The sequence below is a fragment of the Phacochoerus africanus genome, chromosome 2, assembly GCF_016906955.1.
Source record: "Phacochoerus africanus isolate WHEZ1 chromosome 2, ROS_Pafr_v1, whole genome shotgun sequence".
Taxonomy (NCBI): domain Eukaryota; kingdom Metazoa; phylum Chordata; class Mammalia; order Artiodactyla; family Suidae; genus Phacochoerus; species Phacochoerus africanus.
This window is the reverse complement of record NC_062545.1, coordinates 33,993,813-34,015,182: the sequence shown is the minus strand read 5'-3', so window position 1 is coordinate 34,015,182 and position 21,370 is coordinate 33,993,813. Positions and strand designations below refer to the sequence as shown.

Here is a 21,370-nt window from a genome sequence, read left to right as displayed (position 1 = left end):
ATGATATCATTGAACATCATCCTCATTATATTTCAAAATATTAAAACAGTGCAACTCAAGACGTAAAAATATTTGCTAATTTTTATGCATTATTAAAATGTTTAAAATTTCTCTCTCTTCTGGTAAATTACAAGAGACAAGCCAATCTCAAATATATGACACATCAATTAAATGTAAATGCTATTTGACTCTTGGTATTTGTTTATGTTAAGTATTAAATGCCAGAAAGGAATTGGCTCTTTTGAAGTTTGGTGTCATATTATCTATTCACTGTCAGTTGGATTGCAGACTCTGATAAATAGTATAAATAGACCTTGATCTAGGTAGGAACATGTGCTTTTATTTTTATCAAAGTCTTATAATAATAGAAAGATAAATAGTCAATTAAAAAGACTAGAAATCAAAGTCTGTATTTTCATCTTGTTTTGCTTTGGGTTTTTAATTGCACTTTACATTATGCTCTGACTGGCACATAAAATTATGTAATCTGACCTTGGCTTACCTCTCCAGAATGTTCTTGAGCTTCAGCCACTGTCTTCCAGCCTAGCTTACATTTCTTGAGTCACCAAGCTCTTTCTAACTCTGGGATTTTATAGATTCTATTCAGACTTCTGGGGAAACCTGACTCTGACCTTTTCCCTATGCTTAAGCTAGGTGTTTTTCAAGGCTCATTTCCATTCCACTCCTCAGCAAAGCTATCCTTGATCTCCCAATATAAATCATTCTCCTGCCATAGACATTGTCACTTTTTTCTCTTCCTTTATGAACTTTTTATACTTTGCAATCCATGTAATGTCTATCTCACCACTGTGATGATATCAATTCTATATATTTCCCTCATCATTGAAAAATACTATAAAAAAAGAAGGAAAGAAGAAAACAAAAAATGTTCAAAGCTTTGACAGTTCCTTAAACTGTCTGATTCATATTTCTTAAGCTTGTAAAATGATGTTAAATCATTCTTGCCTAACTCTCAATAGGTATAATTGTAACATTAAAGCCTTGTGCAAATATAACATATAATCATAAGTACTGGCTGAATTTTTTGTTTATATATATATATATATATTTTTACAGGTAGAGATAAGTTCCCATTCTTTTTCCCCAATGGGTTTTTTGGTTGTTTTGTTTTGTTTTGTTTGGCCAGTCCTGCAGCATATTGTATTGAAGTTCCTGATAGAACCTGCACCAACCACAGCAGTGACCCAAACTGCTGCAATGACAATGCCCCCAGTCCCAGTGGGATTTTTATCATGTGTGCTAACATTTTTATTTGTTTGGGTTTCCGTCCTCTTTTCCATTATGTGTAGAAATGATTATCTCATTAATTTATTAGGCTCAAACCCTGGGCATTTTTACAAAAGGTAAAAATTTAATTGATGTATTTGATCCCAAATATAAATTACAGATGTAAGATTTTTAGTATTAAAAAACACATGCCAGAATTTGTCTTTTGCAACAGCTACAGTTCAAAAATATTATGTTGATCAGTAATTTTTTAAGATTGAAACCTAAGATTGTAAAAAGTGAGAACCAATTTTTATTTATTTTCTTCTCTTCCTCTTCCTACCCTACCAACTTTTTATTATTTAGCCTTGGAACCCTGTATTTAAGGAGTAAACACTCAACAAATACCGCTAATTACTTAATTATCCTTCTTTTGTTAATTTCTTTTAATTCTAGGATGCATTAGAACAAAGGTCGTAACAGAGGAAAATCTGTAATTGACTACAAACACCCCAACAAGCAAGCATGACTGCAAAATTTCTAAAGCAATTATCACCAAAAATAACTTACACGTCACTGGAGATATTCCTGGTAACTTTGTCAGTAGAATTCCCAGTTGGCTAACAATTACCGTTAAGCATGTACTGCTGAAGCTGTTCCTAATTTATAGGAAGGCAGCTTCATGAGAAAGAATACAGGGAAACTATTGTGACTCTATTTCCCTAGAGAGAAACTGTGCTGAGGAAACTATAGCAAAAAGAAAATTGATGTCAACCCAACAGTGTCTGACTTCAAGGAAAGAGAACCTAGTCAGGTTTTTCTAATTCAACTTTGTTTTTAAGAAAATAGAGTACCAAAGGGGAAAAAAAAGGCAGTATTATACATTTTTTGGTAGGGTAGGCCACAAAATATCTAATTAGATAACTCAGCTAAACAGAAATATGTGTCTAAAACACCCATTCCTCTCTAAGGGGATGAAAATTGCTTCTCGAGGGACAAAAATATATTCATTTTAAGTATAAGGAAAACATATTCACACAGTGCATCAGCACACGCAGTATATTTGCAGAATTAAAATTTCATGGTGGAGATAATTATTTTCAAAAAGTGACTAAAGAGGCTTCTCAGAGACAAGACAGTGAAAACTAGATTGGAAACCTGTGGTTTGAAGTGATGCATTTTATTATCACAATATGTAAGAGAATAAAAATATTTATCACTCAAATTAGTTTTTGACAATGGAAAAATAATTAACTTTTAGTTTTTATTTAATTTATTTTTTGTTAATATATTCAACTGGAATGATGGTTTAGAAACCAAAAAACTAGAATATTTGTTTTTAGGAAAATAAGGTGATAAAAGAGAATATAAATCTCTAGAGTAGAAGTCTGGAACATTCTGGGAATTACCTATTTCATAGACTTCGATGCAGAAGTATTCATTAAATTTGAAAAAATCACTATTGAACTCTGAATAAATATTAAAATAAATGTACTGGATTGACAAAAGCTACCCATTTGAAATGCTAAAAGAGAATAAAGTAGAACTCATTTTGTTTGGATAAACAGTTAAAGCAACTTCTAAAATTTTAAATTATATGCTAACAATTCCTTTTAAAGGTCATCAGTACAAAGAAGTGGCTGATTATAATAGCTTAAAAAGAGAGAAATCTCATAATGACTAATACAGTATTGGGGCTAGAAACTGCAGACTCTCACCGTCATTATTAGATATTCAAGATCAACTATTTTCACATCCTGTTTTAGAGGCTGAGTTGGGTGGTGACAAGTTATAAATTAAGGTACCTGCCTCTGAAACCTTACTAATGTAAATGGGAAGAAAAGAACAAAAATTAGGGTTTACTCTTTGATCACTTAATTAATTGAAATGATCTTTAGTAAGCATTCTTATATCTATAAATATTCTGATTAAAGAGAGCAATGCTGGGAGTTCCCATTGTGGCTCAGCATTAACAAACTGACTAGTATGCATGAGGATGCTGGTTCAATCCCTGGCTTCATCACTCAGTGGATTAAGGATCCAGCCTTGCTGTGAGCTGTGGTGTAGGTCAAAGGTGAGGCTTGGATCCTGTGTTGCTGCAGCTGTGGCGTAGGCTGGCCACTGAAGCTCTGATCTGACCCCTAGCCACACCTGCACCCCTAAAAAAAAAAAAAACCACAATGCTGCAGTGGCCTCTTTTAATCCTATCATGCAAACCTTGGGCTGTATCTTTTAGTCTCAACCTTGTGACTTTTCTGTCTTTTTTTTTCCTTCAAGGGGTGGGGATCTTCAGTGATAAATCCTGTGTCAGATCCAGAGCATGTGCCCCTCTTAGGGCAGTAACTTCCTTCTGCCTTGTATTGTACTTACTTGTTCAATCTTATTTCCTTTGCTATAATTCTCTTGAGGGCATTTTCTGTAATCCCTCTGGTATTTCATGTAATGCCTTGTATGTAGTAGCTCAGCTATGACCAGATGAATGAATAATAGGAGAAGAAAAGAATAGTGAGAAATAATATACAGAGCATTTATTAATAATTTGGCATTGATAGCCAAGGAAGTTAAAATGCTCAGCGATCCTACCCATAAAGCAGATGGTTCATTCTTCAGCTGAAAATGAATTTGGAATACTGTCAGGGGCTGCTTCATGGATGACAGTTGATGAATCACGGAAAAGTTTTGAAAAAGCGGTTATATACCTGAGAACTCATAACAGTAATTGAGATCCAAGCTGCCAAGATTATGTATGTTAGCAAACTACTGTAAGATATGGAATCTCTGTCCCTGTAAAGGTGCATTAAAAGTCCTGGGATACCATGATTCATCATTTGAATTGTGCCACTCTAAGATACCTAAAATTTATTAAATATCAAACTGTAATGTTCCCTGGTAACCATTGTTTTAAAATTAATATCTTTTTTATATTTTTAATTTTGTTATTGTTATTTCCCCAATACAATTTGTTTTCTGTTGTACAGCATGGTGATCCACTTACACATACATGTATACATTCTTTTTTCTCACATTATCATGCACCATCATCAATGACTAGACATAGTTCCCAGTGCCACACAGCAGGATCTCATTGCTAGTCCATTCCAAAGGCAACGGTTTGCATCTATTAACCCCAAGCTCCCAATCCATCCCACTCCCTCCCCCTCCCCCTTGTCAACCACAAGTCTATTCTCCAAATCCATGATTTTGTTTTCTGTGGAAAGGTTCATTTGTGCTGTAGATTAGATTCCAGTTATAAGTGATATCATATGGTATTTGCCTTTCTTTTTCTGACTTACTTCACTCAGGGTGAGAGTCTCTTATTCCATCCATGTTGCTTCAAATGGCATTATTTTATTCTTTTTTATGGCTGAGTAGTAATTCCATTGTGTATATGTAGCACATCTTTTTAATCCAATCATCTGTCGATGGACATTTAGATTGTTTCCATGTCTTGGCTATTGTGATTAGTGCTTCAATGAACATGAGGGTGTATGTGTCTTTTTCTAGGAAAGTTCTGTCTGGATATATGCCCAAGAGTGGGATTGCTGGGTCATATGGTAGTTCCATGTATGGTTTTCTGAGGTACCTCCATACTCTTCTCCATAGTGGTGGTACCAGCTTACATTCCCACCAACAGTGCAGGAGGGTTCCCTTTTCTCCACACACCTTCCAGCATTTGTTCTTTGTGGACTTATTAATGATGGCCATTCTGACTGGTGTGAAGTGGTATCTCATGGTAGTTTTGATTTGTATTTCTCTAATCATCATTGATGTTGAGCATTTTTTCATTGCTTATTGGCCATATGTATATCTTCCTTGGAAAATGGTCTATTCAGGTCTTTTGCCCATTTTTCAACCTTCCAAATGTTTCTCAGGTCAGTCTCCCAAAGCAACAGAAATAAAAGCAAAAATAAACCAGTGGGACCTAATCAAACTGAAAAGCTTTTGCAAAACAAAGGAAACCAAAAAGTAAACAAAAAGGCAACATACAGAATGGGAGAATATAATTTCTTTCTTTTTTTTTTTTTTAGAGAAAATAGTTTCAAATGATGCAACTGAAGAGGGCTTAATCTCTAAAATATACAAGCACCTTATACAACTCAACAGCAAAAAAGCCAACAACCCAATTAAAACTAATATATTTTTAAAGAAAACTCTGGAGACATAAACCTCAAGTAGGAAATTACTTAGATGTGTACTCTCTCAAGGGAGATTAGAAAACTAAAATGGAAGCAGAACCTGATATAACTAATTCATTCTATACGTGTTGAGTCATGTCCAGAAAGCAGAGTTCCGGGAAGCTAGAAAGATTTTCTCCCTGATGCTTTGTATTCCTTTCAAGCCTCAGAGGCTCTTTAACTGGTCCATAAGGACACACATATAATTAGGTACTATATCCACCATATTTATAATTTAGTTTTGGTTTAGTGTTTGACAGTAGTAGAACTGAGAAAAATCAGAATTGAGAAATTTTCGATTGAATTACCTAGCTCAATCTAATTAGGAGCTACACTCACTAAAGAAAAAAGTATAGTATAGACTCAGGACTAAAAAATTAGAAGAGTCTAGAAACTTGAAGTTGTGGCTTTAAGCTGACATGCTATATAGTATTATGTAAGGTCTATGCAAATCTTATAAGAGTTCATAATTGCTCGTGAAGAGGGTGGAAGTGAATTGAGCGTGGGGAAGTAATATAGAATTAGCTTGAGGACCTGTAGCAGGATCTCAAAGATTATAGCTCAAAGATCTTTCGTGATAAATAAATAAAAGTAAAACTATCACTTGGATAACCTGTTTTTGTAGGTGTAGACAATCTATTATCTTTACCATGATGTGTTGGGGAGACTCAAGACCACACTCATTTTCAGTGATTCACTAGAAGGACTCAGAACTCTAGAAGACTATTATACTCACAATTGAGGTTTATTATAGTGAAAGCATACAAATAAAAATCAGCAAAGACAAAAGGTGCATAAGAAAGAATCCAGGAGAGACCAAGCACAAACTTCCAGTTATCCTCTCCCAGTAGAATCTTACAGACAATGGTTAATTCTCCCAGCAACAATATGTAACAACACATTTGAGATTTTATGAACCAGGAAAACTCACTCAAGTCTTGGTGTCCAGGTTATTTACTGGGGGTCAGTTAAGTAGATAGGGGGTACTTACAAGACTGACCTTACCCATTCAGTGTCCAATACCCCCAGAGGTTAAACTGATATCCAGGTAAACAAAAACCAGGCATACACCATAAATGACATCATTAGCATAAAATGTCTAGTGTGACTCCTGCTTTCAGGAATAGAGACATTATTATCAGGCAAGATATTCCAAGGGTTTATAGGTTACCTCCCAGGAAGCAGTGAAGGGACAATCTTTCCAATTTAGAATGCGCAGGTTTTAAGTATTGCAAGCCTATTAACACTTCGCTGCATCATATGGTGTTGAAAGATTTCTTTGTTCCAGTGTCTCACATTTCATGGACATGTTACCTGCTATTGCCAACTTAAGTGCCTCAAGTGTAGTTCTGTTGGCATATCTCCTGCTGAATAATTTTTAATAACTTAACCAGTTCCCAAGAATCAGATAGGATAGTGTTAAAGGTCTGTTATGTGAAGTCAGGGGCACTGGAGCCCAAGTCCAAATTAAGTTCCTAGCATATAATAAATATTCTATACATGTGTTTCAAGTTAATAAATAATGAATGAAACTTCTATCCTTTGAATTCTTATTCCCAATATCTCTACGAACATAGATCTCTATTCTATCTCCTCCAACAGGTTGAATTTTTAAATCATTCTCCAAAGTTTAGGTTAAATTCTGCTCCTAACATAAAGCCTCCTCAAGTTTTCATAGCAGAAACTAGCCCTTCCTCCTCTTTTACCATAATTTAATTTATTTCAGAGATGCACTTTTCATTATCCACCTTGCATTATAGTTGATTATAAACGTATCTCTTTACTCAACTCTGGATGTTAGGTTTTAAAGACAGAGACCTTAGCTCACCCATTTTTATAGTCCCAAAAATTTCTACCCTAATGTGATGCTTCAGTCCATTAAACTAAATTGAATATTGCAATTATTTAATCATAAGTTATATTATGTAGCTAAATGTAGCTAAAGAAAATGTAACTAATGTCCAAAAGTTTCTAATTGTTAAACTCAGTCTGAATCTCAGAAAGTGGTATTACAAGCTTTCAAATTAGAGTAAATGAAAGTAGATTAGACCAAGCACATAAGAACACAGTGTACAGGACAGCTGTACTATGTCCTCAACAGGATAACCTAAATTAGAATTATAGGTATGTTTCATCTTTCTTACCTGTGTACTCTCTTGAAGATGCTCTCAACTTTAGGGTTTGGGGGATTTATTTGTCATCATAGGTCTGAAATTAGTTTTATTAGTTTTGTTGACATCTCTCATCTCAAAAGGTGTGAAAGTTATGTTAGAAATCAGTAGAAGTATCAGTGCAATCATTCATCTTGTGTACATACTGGAATGCTAGAGTTTGACACATGAAACGAGGCTAAAGTCTCCCCTTTGTTTAGGCTCCCAGCAATGTAGACATGGTTGATATTGTAAATAGGTCATAAAAATTGAGAATCCAAAGTTAATTTCAAGTATATTATTCTCTTGGTTACAAGAAGAACTTCATTTTTTTTAATATAAATTTCTCTATTCTTTTCATGCCATTGTTCTTTCCTTTTCTGTTTTTCACCCTATGTTCTCAGAATTTATTGTCCTTATCTTTGTCCAATCTTGGTTTAATCCAAAATGCTTTTATGAAACATCAACTAGATGCACGGCACTTCACTGTGTGTGAAATAGTATGACCACCAAGAGATTCATTTAAACTTAATAAAATTTTATTAAGCTAGTGCTCAATATTGTATCAGGAACCCTGCCATTTTCTGGTACCGTGTGGTAAGACAGGCTTTCTACCTCAGAATTGATTATGGTATGTAGCTAGAGAGAATAATCTTAAAAGACACAGCAATACGTTTTGGTGGTTATAATAGTGCAGTGTATAAAGGGCTGTGAGAACACACTTAGGGGAGAAGCTAGATCTCTAAGGAAGAGAAATGCTTCAGAATTGAAGTAATAAGGGAATTTAGGGAAGGGGGGAAATGTGGAGCAAACTCGTGTGTGGGGAATACTGAGAATCTGTTTCCTAGAAAGCAGGAAACCTTCATTTAAAAGACATTAGTCAAGATTAATCATTCTTAAACTGAGAAATTATGTCTGTGCCAGTTTTTCATCTTATGGTCAACTTCCCCTGGCTTGAGTCCCACCTATCAACTTTTTTTTTTTTTTTTTGGTACATCAGGCCTAGGATTAATGAAACCATTCTGGAGAGCAGTCACCAAATGAGAATGATTTTTCCCAAAATTTTATGGTATGATTAACTGGCTACACCAGTGTGTTAAGGGAAACAATGAAAATTAATGAAAGAAAACTTTCCTTCTTTCCTACTGCTTCTCATCAGGGAAATACTATGACTATTTGCCCCATTTTCTCTAGTTCTCATATTTTTCTGCTTGCTTCAGATGTATGTAGTTTTCATATATAATGTTAAAAGTATTTTACCACATCAATATTCTATTATACATCCATGTACTAGCTTAATTTTTTTTATTTTGTCATAGGTCATGTGTTCTAAGAGGAAGTATTTCAACAGCATAGAGCGGTAAACAGTAAACCAAAAGTCTAACTCATTGCTGTATTTATCCTGACATTTATTCCATACTCTTGACAGAGATGAAAAGCAAATTGTAACCTTTACCGCAGTAGATTAGAATCCCATATTCTTTTCTATCAGCCTGGTTAGGATAGCATATTGCATACTAAGAAGCTTTTGATAAGACTTTAAAAAATATCATTATACTTTACATTGGGTCGAGAGGTAAAATGAAGACTATACAGCTTGCATGTTCCTTAAACAGAAATAGATTGAGACAATGCTCCATCTTTAAGGCACCTCTGTGGCTAACCCACCTCTCTATTTATAGGAAAATGTCGAAGGAGGAGACTGCAGTCGCTGCAAATCCGGCTTCTTCAATTTGCAAGAGGATAATCATAAAGGCTGTGATGAGTGTTTCTGTTCAGGGGTTTCAAACAGATGTCAGAGCTCCTACTGGACCTATGGCAATGTAAGCAACAGCCTTTGAATCCTGTGTGTGGCGCCCTGGGGCTTCTTGCTATTATTGTTGTCCTATAAGAAATTGAAAACATTTATTTTTCTTGTCGTGAGCTTCTACTTAAAGTTATCGTGAAGAAGTCATGGAATTTTCTTCTAAATGCAAGTTATATCTCTTTGACCAAAGCCTTTGCGGTTTTATTCCTACCAGTATGTAGAATGGAACCTCTTAGAATAAGTCAACATTCATCTTTTCAGTGTCCATGATTAGTATGTGAAGAAGGACTGGGATTAGGTGTGTTTTAGCCACAGGGGCAGATGATTGAACAGAGAAAACAACAGATTGTGATATGAAGAATTATGTATTTCACTCACCAGTATTTACGGTATACACATTAAGAAAAACTCCTTTAACACCTGTATACATAATACATATTCCCTACTGAGCCTTTAGTTATAATTTGATGTTGCCAGGGCCTTTAATTTGTTCCAAGGGGACACTACCTTTGAAAAATACCTTTATTCTCAGAGTTACCTTCATGGCTCAGTGGTTAACAAACCCAACTAGGAACCATGAGGATGTGGATTCGATCCCTGGCCTTGCTCAGTGGGTTAAGGATCTGGCATTGCTGTGAGCTGTGGTCTAGGTTGTAGACACAACTCAGATCCGTGTTGCTGTAGCTGTGGTGTAGGCTGGCAGCTGTAGCTCTGATTTGACCCCTAGCCTGGGAACTTCCATATGCCACGAGTATGCCCCTAAAAAGCAAAAAAGAAAAAAAAAAGGAAAAAAAAAGAAAAATACCTTTATTTTTAAGCGATAAATTTTTACTTATTTAGTAGTTACTGAGATATTCTTCCTCTAAAATAAACATGTTTTCCTTCTTACTTCCACTGCTCATCACACTCTCATTGCCTTTTCAACCCTTCACAGATGGTGATTTATCTCCTTTTAGAAGAGATAAGAGAGGAAGATGGTATGTGGGGAGAATTTCAAATAGCTTCTGTGGCAATTCTTAGGAGTACAGAGTGACAGGAAACAAGCTTGAGAAACAAAGAAACCTACAGAGGGAATGAGAAAGTGGTATATAGGGTTGAGTTTGCTAAGAAGTTGGGTTCTTATCCTTGGAGAGTCACTGAAGGTTTTTAGCAGGGGAGCGATATTATGAGAGTTGGGCTTTACAAAGATCACTACTTTAATAAACTGTCTTCCAAACACCACTCCTGTCTCTCAGCTTTAATCAGCTAACTAATCCTTAACACAATACAATATTTTTTCTGCCTGTTTTGCTCTTAAGTCAAGTCTGAAGTATTATGAATAGTTTTCTGGTTGTTCTCTCATATCTAAATTTGAATCTATACATATTTGATTAAATACATTGCTTTGAGGCAGATTTTTATATAGAACCGACAGCAAATAGACATCTAGTCTAAGTTGCTCCTGTTTATAAAGTCTCATATCACTCTTTAGACTGCTCCATTAATGTACTCATGTTTTATGATTAGCAGAGGAGCAGAAGTAGTACTCAGCCTTGTTCACTGATACTTGCATTTCAGTAAGTCTGCTGGAAAGAACTTCCTCCGAATCTCCCTGGGCTGTCTTAGGATGCCTGATGGATTATGATGGAAAGAGAAGAAAAGGAAGTAATACATATCTTGTTGCTTAGCTATCCAATAAGCTTTTACCTGTATCTCTCTTTTGACCAGGGCAGTTCCAGCAATTCCATAGCATTAGGAGATGCCGAATCCAATGACCTCTACATGAAAAAAATTTTTTAAATATTTTATCCACATATTATTACCATTACCATTCTGCTCCCCATCACCCACCACACCAAGCAGCTCACATACATATCGTGGGCCCCTGGTAGCCACAAACCCCCGTATCCAGTGTTTTGTCCTGACTAGATAGGATGGATGGTTTAAAGTAGAATTGTAGCTGTGTACCTAGTCATGGCTGGAGTATAAACATGGGAAACCAAATTGTCATGTATTCCCTAATTCCTCCTTAAAGGCCTCTTCTTTTTCTAAGCCAAGGATCTAGGCTAGGAGCTCCTGTAACCCGTCTGACCCCACGGGGAGGAATAGGTATAGTGTTATGAGCTAGTGGATTCAAATGTCCTTCAGCCTCAAAGTTGAAAGTTAAATAAGGGAAAAGAAAGGAATTATTAAATAAAAACCCACCTTTCATGTCTCTTTTGCCTCTGCTTTACAAATATATATGTAATACCTTTTGGAATAATTGTTTCCATAAGCAATTGGAAATTACTAGTGGGATGAAAAATACAGAATTCAAAGTTCAACTATTTGATAATTTATGTAACATTATGTGTAGTTTTGAACGAGTTCCTCTTTTTAAGAAGTATTTGGAATCATAACTTTTAAAACATGCATTGGACTGGTAAAAACAGATTCGTACATTGTACCGTCCAAACTCCTAGAAATATCAAGAAAAAATAAATAAATTGGTACCTAAAACTGAGTACACATGATAAGTGATACTCACAACTCTCATATTTTTCTAAACTTTATAATTTTTGTTATTTTAAATTTCAAAAAATAAATACAGGAATATGGAAGAGAAGAGGAGTGATTTTTTTTTTCCTAAGTAAGGATGGTTGTGTGTTTTCTTTAAGATACAAGACATGAGTGGCTGGTATCTGACTGACATCTCTGGCCACATTCGAGTGGCTCCCCAGCAGGATGACGTGGATCCACCTCAGCAGATCAGCATCAGCAGCAGTGAGGCCCGACGAGCCCTGCCCCAGAGCTACTTTTGGAGCGCACCAGCTCCATACCTGGGAAACAAGGTAAGTCCAGGCAGTGCTTGCTTCTTGCTTTAATTGATTAATAAGTAGAGGGCTTTTATTTAATCTTCCTTTGAAGGAAAATAAGAGCAAATATATACTGTATTGGATTGCCAGAACTAGGGAGTTCCCATCGTGCCTCAGTGGTTAACAAACCCGAATAGTATCCATGAGGACGCAGGTTCAATCCCTGGCCTCACTCAGTGAGTTAAGGATCTAGCATTGCCAGGAGCTGTGGTGTAAGTCACAGACATGGCTCAAATCTGGCATTGCTGTGGCTGAGGCCAGTGGTTGCAGCTCCAATTCAACCCCTAGCCTGAGAACATCCATATGTGTGTGTGTGGCCCTAAAAAGACAAAGAGAGAGAGAGAGAGAGAGAAAGAAAGAAAGAAAGGAAAGGATTGCCAGAACCACCTGAATAAGATTTCAGATTAAGTTGGACATTCCCCTGTTATCCCATGGGCCAAAGCACCTTTGCTTTCTCAACTCTACGTAGCTGCTGTGTCCAATTTTTGAATGAACAAATAAGTTAATGAAGCTTCTAGGATATTATTTTGCAAAACAAATTACAGCTATTGGAAGAAACTGTATTATTTTTACTTGAAATAGTTGATTTTCTAGAGCTGTCTATGGTAGAATATTTACTGAAATATTTCTCATCTTTTTCTATTTCATTTCAAAACTGATATTCAAGAGCGCTACTTTTTTCTACCTTGTTTGAATGTTAATTGGAAATGAAATTTATTACATAACTAATTTAATGCTTTCCATGAAGCTTATGTAAACACCGTATTTCCTGGAGCTCTGAAAGAGAACTACCCTAAAAGAACTGCCAGATTGAATGCACATGTTTGTTTTCAAGCCCACTTTCACACACACAAAAACACACACAGATAAACAAATGTAGCAGTCTCAGAAATTCAGGTGTTTTCCCCCCTATTGTGGATTAACTCTCTCTAAGTAGAGTCCATGGCTTTTATCATTTTATTTTATTTTGCTTAACAATTTGTTGGAAACAAAATTTGGTAAAGTCATTCTAAATGGGAATTCCTTCTTATTCTGTGGGACTTAATACCTTCCTTGTTAGCTAGTAGTTAATTTACCTAATCACACTGAAATTGTCACAGTCCCAGAAAAATCCTTTAGCACATTGATGCTATTTAAGCCTAGTTTTCACCTAGAAAAACATAATGTACCTTTTGAATAAATCTTCAGTGACTAAATAGATAAAAATATATTAATAGTTAATGGTGTGTGAGAATTGAGATAGAAAAACTTACTAGTTCATATGAATGGAAATCAGTTCAGTGTTTAACTAATTGAAAACATTTTAACTCGTGGCTCGTCTCTTACTTTCACAGGCTTCTAAATACCATTATGAAAAATGTGTAAATGAACAAAACACATTTTTAGTGAATGTGTATTTTTAAAGAGACGGTGTGTGTTGCATAAAACTTTCTAGCTATAATAAAAATCTAATTAAATTTTTACATCAAAGCCCTTTCCAATGAGAAGTCATTCTATCCTATTCTATTTAGGAACTTCCTGAATCTCTGACAAGAATAAAATAGCACATACGACTGTAGCTTAAAATTGTCAAAAAGATAAATACGTATATAAACTGTCTATTTTTTTTAACTGCTTTGAGGAGTTTAGAGAAGAGCCATGGGTCAAAATTGGATGTTTCAGAGGTCTGGTCTTACTTACAGTGGTGAAATTTACTTAAAGATAGTTTTTTTTTAAAAAATAGCATATTCTTGCCGTATTTTCCATCATTTCTTCTTTGGTCATATGCGTTTTCTTTCTGTTGGCTGAAAATCAAACTGACAGAAGGAAGGTAAGCAAATGGGATGTGAAATAGCATCAGAGCAAAGAATTTGGACATCCTGTTCGGAGTTGTTGGTTCCCAAAGATAACTTCCCTTATCCTGGCTGAACTGCTTCTTATAACCACCTACAATGAAGCACTTCATATCCCCCACAGATCATTTTCACATCAAAGGCTGTGCTTGCCTGTGCTTCAGTTTCCATTCAGTGAACAAAATAATGGTAACAGGGTGTGCAAATTGTTTGAATATGGAAGACATTTTTTTAATGTAATGTGGAAGCCCTTGGTGGTTTACTGTCAGATATCTCAGCATGAATGAAACAATTTGCCCTAATAACTGAACCATATAAATTTTTGATACTACAGTAATACTGCAAGCTCTCACAAATTACCACTGTACATCTTAACTGCCATGTCATATCACGTAAATTACAGTCATGATGACATTCTTAGCTTGGTTGATTTAATATCTTGCTAAGGAAACGGAAAATTGTAGGGCCTTGTTTGTAAATCCAATAAAGCCACTTTTTTAAATAGTTGAAGCTAAATTCTGTACCAGTAATTGCTGTGGAAATCAGAGCCATTGCCAGGATCTGACAGAAATAGTATATCAAAAAACTAGTACATCTGCTTAGTTACTGAATTTCATTTACATCCATGACCGGGAGGTTGTGGGTATGTAATCCCTCCTCCGCCTTTTTAGTGTTAATTCCTAAGTCCAGAAAGTTATTTATGAGATGCTTTTCCTAAATATTTATGTAACCCATTTTCAAATATTTTCCGTTACTTAGTTCTAAGTCCACTTATAACAGGAGGGAGATGTGTTGTGCATATTCTGTTATAATGAAGGTGCCACATGCTAATCTTCCCTTTTTTGGAGAACCTAACCCCAAATAATAAAACTGCTGTCACTTGGGATACACTCTGCTAACATAGAGGCCTGCCTGACTGTAATTAAATTCAGGAGCCCTAGCCAATTTAGCAAAGGAATATTTTTTATCCTAAGAAACATTTTTATTGACTACAGTTCCTTTTCTGGAATAATGAGGAATATAGAAAGTGAATACAGTTATCTGTGTGGCTAGTGGATAAGGCCTAGCAAAAGCACATTTTTATACTACCCATTTAAAAAAATGTCATGATCTTGTTTGTGTGCACAACACACAGTGAGGCCAAACAAACAGAACTGTCAGAGTTTGGAGCCAAGAAAGGTTTATTGCAGGGCTGAGCAAGGAGAATGAGGCAGCTTATGCTCAAGAGAGCTTAACTCCTCAAAGACTTTCAGGGAAGCCTTTTTAAAGCCGAGATGGGGGAGGGGAGTCATAGGTTATGTGATGAGCTTGTGCACGATTCTGATTGGTTGATGGTGAGGTAACAGGGTAGTGTCTTCCTCAGGTTTTATTTGGTCTGGGAGCTACATGCTCATGGGCATCAAGTAGTTAACTTCATCCATTTGGTGGGGGTTTTGGCATCTGTAAAACAGCTCAAGAAATGTGTATCAGTTACTGTTATCTAGGTACTTTGGGGGGGAACTAAAGATTCTATGACTGTCAGTCATATGGCTGATTTCCTGTTTAAAATGTTACCAGTTTTCCTGACCAAAATGCTATTTTTGGTCGCTACATGTTCACATCCTTTCTATCATGAATTCTTGAGCCAGGCTTTTGTGATTAAGAGGAGGCCTGGGAAAGTACAGCTTTTCTACAAACAGGAGGCAGGCAGAGGGCATGGGGAATGGGGTCTCTTTGAGAGGGTGCTATAGGTTCCTCCTGGATTAGAGTCTCAATTCTGAGTTAATTCCTCAGTAGCAGTCTTGAAATTTTTTTTCTCATATGTGAGAGTATTTAGCACAATTGTCACAATCAAGTGTTAATTCCCCCCCCCCCATACTAGATATTTGAAGAGAATTAGGACAGGCATCCACAGGGCTCTACTAGGTAGCATCTTACTTTCAAAATGGTTTTAAGGCACTTGTTTAAGTATGGGACTAGGCAGGAATGGGAAGAGCTAGAGGACAGAGTCCTGCTGGTTTGCTACAGGCTACAGCTATTGAGAAACAGTTTGGGTATTTCAGAGTTAGAATAATTTACTGCTTTAGTAAACTAAGTACTATTGGAACATTAAAATAGTCATTTACTTAAGGTTACCCTAGTGGTCTAAAATAGATAGTGCAGCTTCTGGAAGCAATTCTCTTCTGTCTATAAAGTTCCCTGAGAATCTGGCTTGGCCTGTCTACTGTTCCTGCATTATCATTAAGGCTTGCAATTTTGTCTCTGAGCATTAGTAAATTAATCTTGTGTAATTTGGCCTTTATAAAGCAACGCTTATTTTCTACAACATTATACTGACTTTTTCCATTTCTGGCTTAGAGAAGCTTTGAAATTGTTTCATGTAGTTGCTATAGTTCACCTTAGGATGAACATTATGAGTCTGCTGACAAAATAGCATCTGGTTCTAAAAGTAATCTCTGGTGTTTCTTTGTTGTGCTCGCTTGGCTTTTCAGTTCTATCTCTCCATCCCAAATTAAAGCTGTGGATATGAAAAAGATTGATGTTTGAGATTTATAGGCCAGAGCAGTCCTTGTCACATGAACAGAGTGCTGCAATTATTCTGTGATTAATGCTACATCTTTAACAACAGCAACAAAGTAGTTTTGATTAGATTGCTCAGAAATGACTCCTGAGTTGGAATTTATGTTAGATTTAATTCTGAAAAACTTTAAACTCACTAATAAGCATGATCCACTCTCCTTTTAGCAGCTTAATTTGTATTTGTAATATTTTTGTTTCTCATTCCTCAAAATTATTCAAAAGTAAAGGTCATAATCTCTCCTTCATCCTTATCATTTTCCAATTTAAATCTTGGATTAAATGGATTAGTAATAATATATATGTGGAGAATTACATGGTCACAAAAGTAAATAGAATAAATCAACTGTGATTGACTTTTTCTACAAGTCAGATAATATAAAAAAGATTTGATAATAAAGCAGTATGAGAAAAACTTTTATTGTCAAGAATAAACCAGATGAATTGCTGGGGATAAATGAGGGGACACTTTTATTAAAAAACAAACACACTATGGAAAATAGTATGGAGGTACCTCAGAAAACTAAATGTAGAACTACTATATTACCCAGCAATCCCACTCTTGGGCATATATCCGGACCAGAGTTTCCTTGAAAAAGACACATGCACCCTCATGTTCATTGCAACACTATTCACAATAGCCAAGACAGGGAAGCAATCTAAATGTCCATTGACAGATGAATGGATTAAGAAGATGTGGTATATATACACAACGGAATATTAGCCATAAAAAAGAACAAAACAATACCATTTTCAGCAATATGGATGGAACTAGAGACTCTCATACTGTGTGAAGTAAGTCAGAAAGAGAATGAATGCCATATGATATCACATATCTGGAATTTAATATATGGCACAAATGAGCCTTTCACTAGAAGAGAAAATCTTGCACATGGGGAACAGACTTGTGGGTGCCAAGAGGGAGGAGGAGGGAGTGGGATAGACTGGGACTTTGGAGTTAATAGATGCAAACTGTTGCCTTTGGAATGGATAAGCAATGAGATCCTGCTGTATAATGCTGGGAACTATATCTAGTCACTTATGATGGAGTATGATAATGTGAGAAAAAAGAACGTATATGTGTATGTTTGACTGGGTCACCTGGCTGTAGTATAAAATTTACAGAACACTGTAAACCAGCTATAATGGAAAAAAAATTAAAATCATTTAAAATTTTAAAAAGCAAAAAAAAAAATTAAGGAATTAAGGCTGAATATCAAGGAATTAGGAGCAGATATGAACAGTAATGCAGATTCCTTTAGAAAGGAATTAGAAAATGTAAGGAGGAACATAGAAAATTTAGAACATTCATTTGCCAGGACACAAACTGAGCTAAAGTCACTAAAGAGCACAATGAATAATGTAGACAAGCGAATTAGTGGCTTGGAAGATAGAATAATGGAAATCACCCAATCAGGACAGCAGACAGAAAACCAAATGAAAAAACATAAGAGATCTATGGGATAATATATAGTGGGCCAAACTACACATAATAGGAATTACAGAAGGAGAAGAAAAAGAAAAGGGGATTTAAAATATATTTGAATAAATTATGTCTGAAAACTTTATAAATCTAAAGGAAACTGATGTCAAGATACAGGAAGCACAGAGGGCCCCAAATAAGCTAAACCCAAATAGACCAACACCAAGACATATTATAATAAAAATGGCAAAAGTTAAAGAGAGGATTCTAAAGGCTGCAAGAGAAAAACAAAGTATTAACTATAAGGGAATGCTATCCCATTATGCTATCAGCTGATTTCCTACAGAAACACTACAGGCCAGAAGAGAGTGGCAAGATATATTCAAAGTTCTGGAGGGAAAAAATCTGCAGCCTAGAAAACTCTATCCAGCAATAATATCATTTAAAATAGAAGGGGAATTCTCTGACAGCAACATCTTCTCAGATCCACCTCTTAAAGTAATGACAATAAAAATAAATAAACAAATAGGACTTAATTAAACTTAAAAGTTTCTGCACAGCAAAGGAAAACTCTAAACAAAATGAAAAGACAACTCACAGAATGGGAGAAAATCTTTGCAAATGAATCGACTGATAATGGATTAGTGTCCAAAATTTATAAACACCTCCTACAGTTCAATACCAAAAAAACAAAAAAAAAAAACATCAAAAACTGGGCAGAATACCTAAACAGACAGTTCTCCAGAGAAGACATATGGATGGTCAAAAAACACATGAAAAGATATTCAACATCACTCATTGTTACAGAAATGCAAATCAGAACTACAGTGAGGTACCACCTTACACCAGCCAAAATGGCTATCGTCAAAAAGTCTACAAACAATAAGGGCTGGAAAGGGTGTGGAGAAAAAGGAACCCTAGCACACTGTTGGTGGGAATGTAAATTGGTGCAACCACTGTGGAAAACAGTATGGAGATTCCTCAGAAAACTATACATGGAACTACCATTTGATCCAGCAATCCCACTCCTGGGCATCTATCCAGAGAAAACCACGACTCGCAAAGACACATGTATTCCGATGTTCATTGCAGCACTATTTTCAATAGCCAAGACATGGAAACAACCTAAATGTCCATCGACAGAGGAGTGCATCCAGAAGATGTGGTACATATACACAATGGAATATTACTCAGCCATTAAAAGGAAAGAAATACTGGCATTTTTAGCAACATGGATGGACCTAGAAATTATTGTGCTAAGTGAAGTCACTCAGACAATGAGACACCAACACCAAATGCTATCACTTTCATCTGAAATCTAAAAAAAAGGACACAATGAACTTCTTTGCAGAACAGATGCTGACTCACAGACTTTGAAAAACTTGGGGTTTCCAAATGAGACAGTTTGGGAGGTGGAGGGATGCACTGAGGTTTTGGGATGGAAATGCTGTAAAATTTGGTTGTGATGATTGTTGTACACCTATAAATGTAATAAAATTCATTAAGTAATAAAAATAAATAAAATAGAAGGGGAAATAAATAATTTCTCCAACAAACAAAAGCTAAAAGAGTACAGCAATACTATGCCCATTCTAAAAGAAATACTGAAAAGGCTTCTCTAAATAAAAAAAGAAATAAGAAATATGATGGAGGAAACCACAATTGGAAATCAATCGCTTAAATGTGCCAGCATACAGATCTAAGAGTGGGAAAAAGAAAAAAGAAACTACTATAATAGCGATGATAAACACAAGGAACAGCAAAAGGACAAACATGAAGATGTTAAAAAGGGACTTCATAGAATGTGGGGAAGGAAAGTAAGAAAATCTAGATTATTTTTTAATAATGTGCTTGAGCCTATATGACTATCAGGCTAAAGCAAGCAGATACAGGAAGGGGTTAATATACTTAAAAAACAGGTCAACCACAAATCAAAACCAAACATTACATTCACCAAAACTAAAAAGAAAAGTACACAAGCACAAAATAAATGGAAATCATCCAACCAAAAAAAAAAAAAGGAACAAAGGAGAAACATAGAATCAACTGGAAAACAAGCTTTAAAATGGCAATAAATACAAATTTATCAATAATTACCTTAAATGTCAATGGACTGAATGCTCCAATCAAAGACACAGAGTAGCAGATTGAATAAAAGAGCAAAAATCTGCAATCTACTGTCTACAAGTGACTCACCTTAGGGCAAAGGACACATATAGATTGAAAGTGGGGGATGGGAAAGGATATTTCATGCCAATGGACAAGACAGGAAAGCAGGAGTTGCAATACTCATATCAGACAAAATAGACTTTAAAATGAAAGCCATAAAGAAAGAAAAAGAAGAAACACTATTTAATGCTAAAAGGATCCATTCAAGAAGAGGATATTACAATTGTCAATATGCATGGCCCTAATATAGAAGCACCAGGTACCTACAACAAATAGTAAGAGACATAAAAGGAGAAATTGATGGGAATACAATAATAGTGGGAGACTTTAACACCCCAGTCACATCAATGGACAGATCCTCTAGATGGAAAGTCAATAAGGCAACAGAGATCCTAAAGGACACAATGGAAAAGTTAGACTTAATTGACATTTTCAGGACATTGACATTTTCAGGACATTATATCCAAAAAAATCAGAATATACTTCTTCTCAAGTGCACATGGAACATTCTCAAAGATTGATCACATACTGGGCACAAAGCTACCCTCAACAAATTTAAGAGTATAGAAGTTATTTCAAATATCCTCTCTGACCACAATGGCATGAGACTAGAAATCAACCACAGGAAAAGAAATGAGAAAAAACTAACTACATGGAGACTAAACAGCATGCTACTAAAAAACCAATGGGTCAATGAGGAAATCAAGAAGGAAATTAAAAAATACCACGAGACAAATGATAATGAAGACACAACCATTCAAAATCTATGGGATGTCGCAAAAGTAGTGCTTAGAGGGAAATTCATAGCAATACAGTCCTTCCTCAAAAAGAAGAAAAATCTCAAATCGACAACTTAACCCACCACCTAAATGAATTAGAAAAAGAAGAACAAACAAAATCTAAAGTCAGCAGAAGGAAGGAAATCATAAAGATCAGAGAGGAAATCAATAAAATAGAGATTCAAAATACAATTGAGGGAGTGCCTGTCATGGCGCAGTGGAAACAAATCTGACTAGGAACCATGAGGTTGCGAGTTCGATTCCTGGCCTCGCTCAGTGGTTTAAGGATCAGGCATTGCCATGAGCTATGGTGTGGGTCGCAGACACGGCTCGGATCTGCCATTGCTGTGGCTGTGGTATAGGCCGGCAGCTGCAGCTCCTATTGGACCCCTAGCCTGGGAACCTCCATGTACCCTGG

The 21,370-nt window shown here is 35.8% G+C and overlaps 1 protein-coding gene across 1 annotated transcript in view; it reads left to right on the top strand.

The window, feature by feature from the left end:
- The window catches only part of LAMA2 (laminin subunit alpha 2), a 594,513-nt gene that overhangs the window by 270,781 nt on the left and 302,362 nt on the right, over window positions 1-21,370 (top strand). Inside the window, 2 exon segments of the mRNA XM_047758965.1 lie at window positions 9,235-9,375; window positions 11,996-12,169. Coding sequence (XP_047614921.1) covers window positions 9,235-9,375; window positions 11,996-12,169 — 315 coding nt within the window.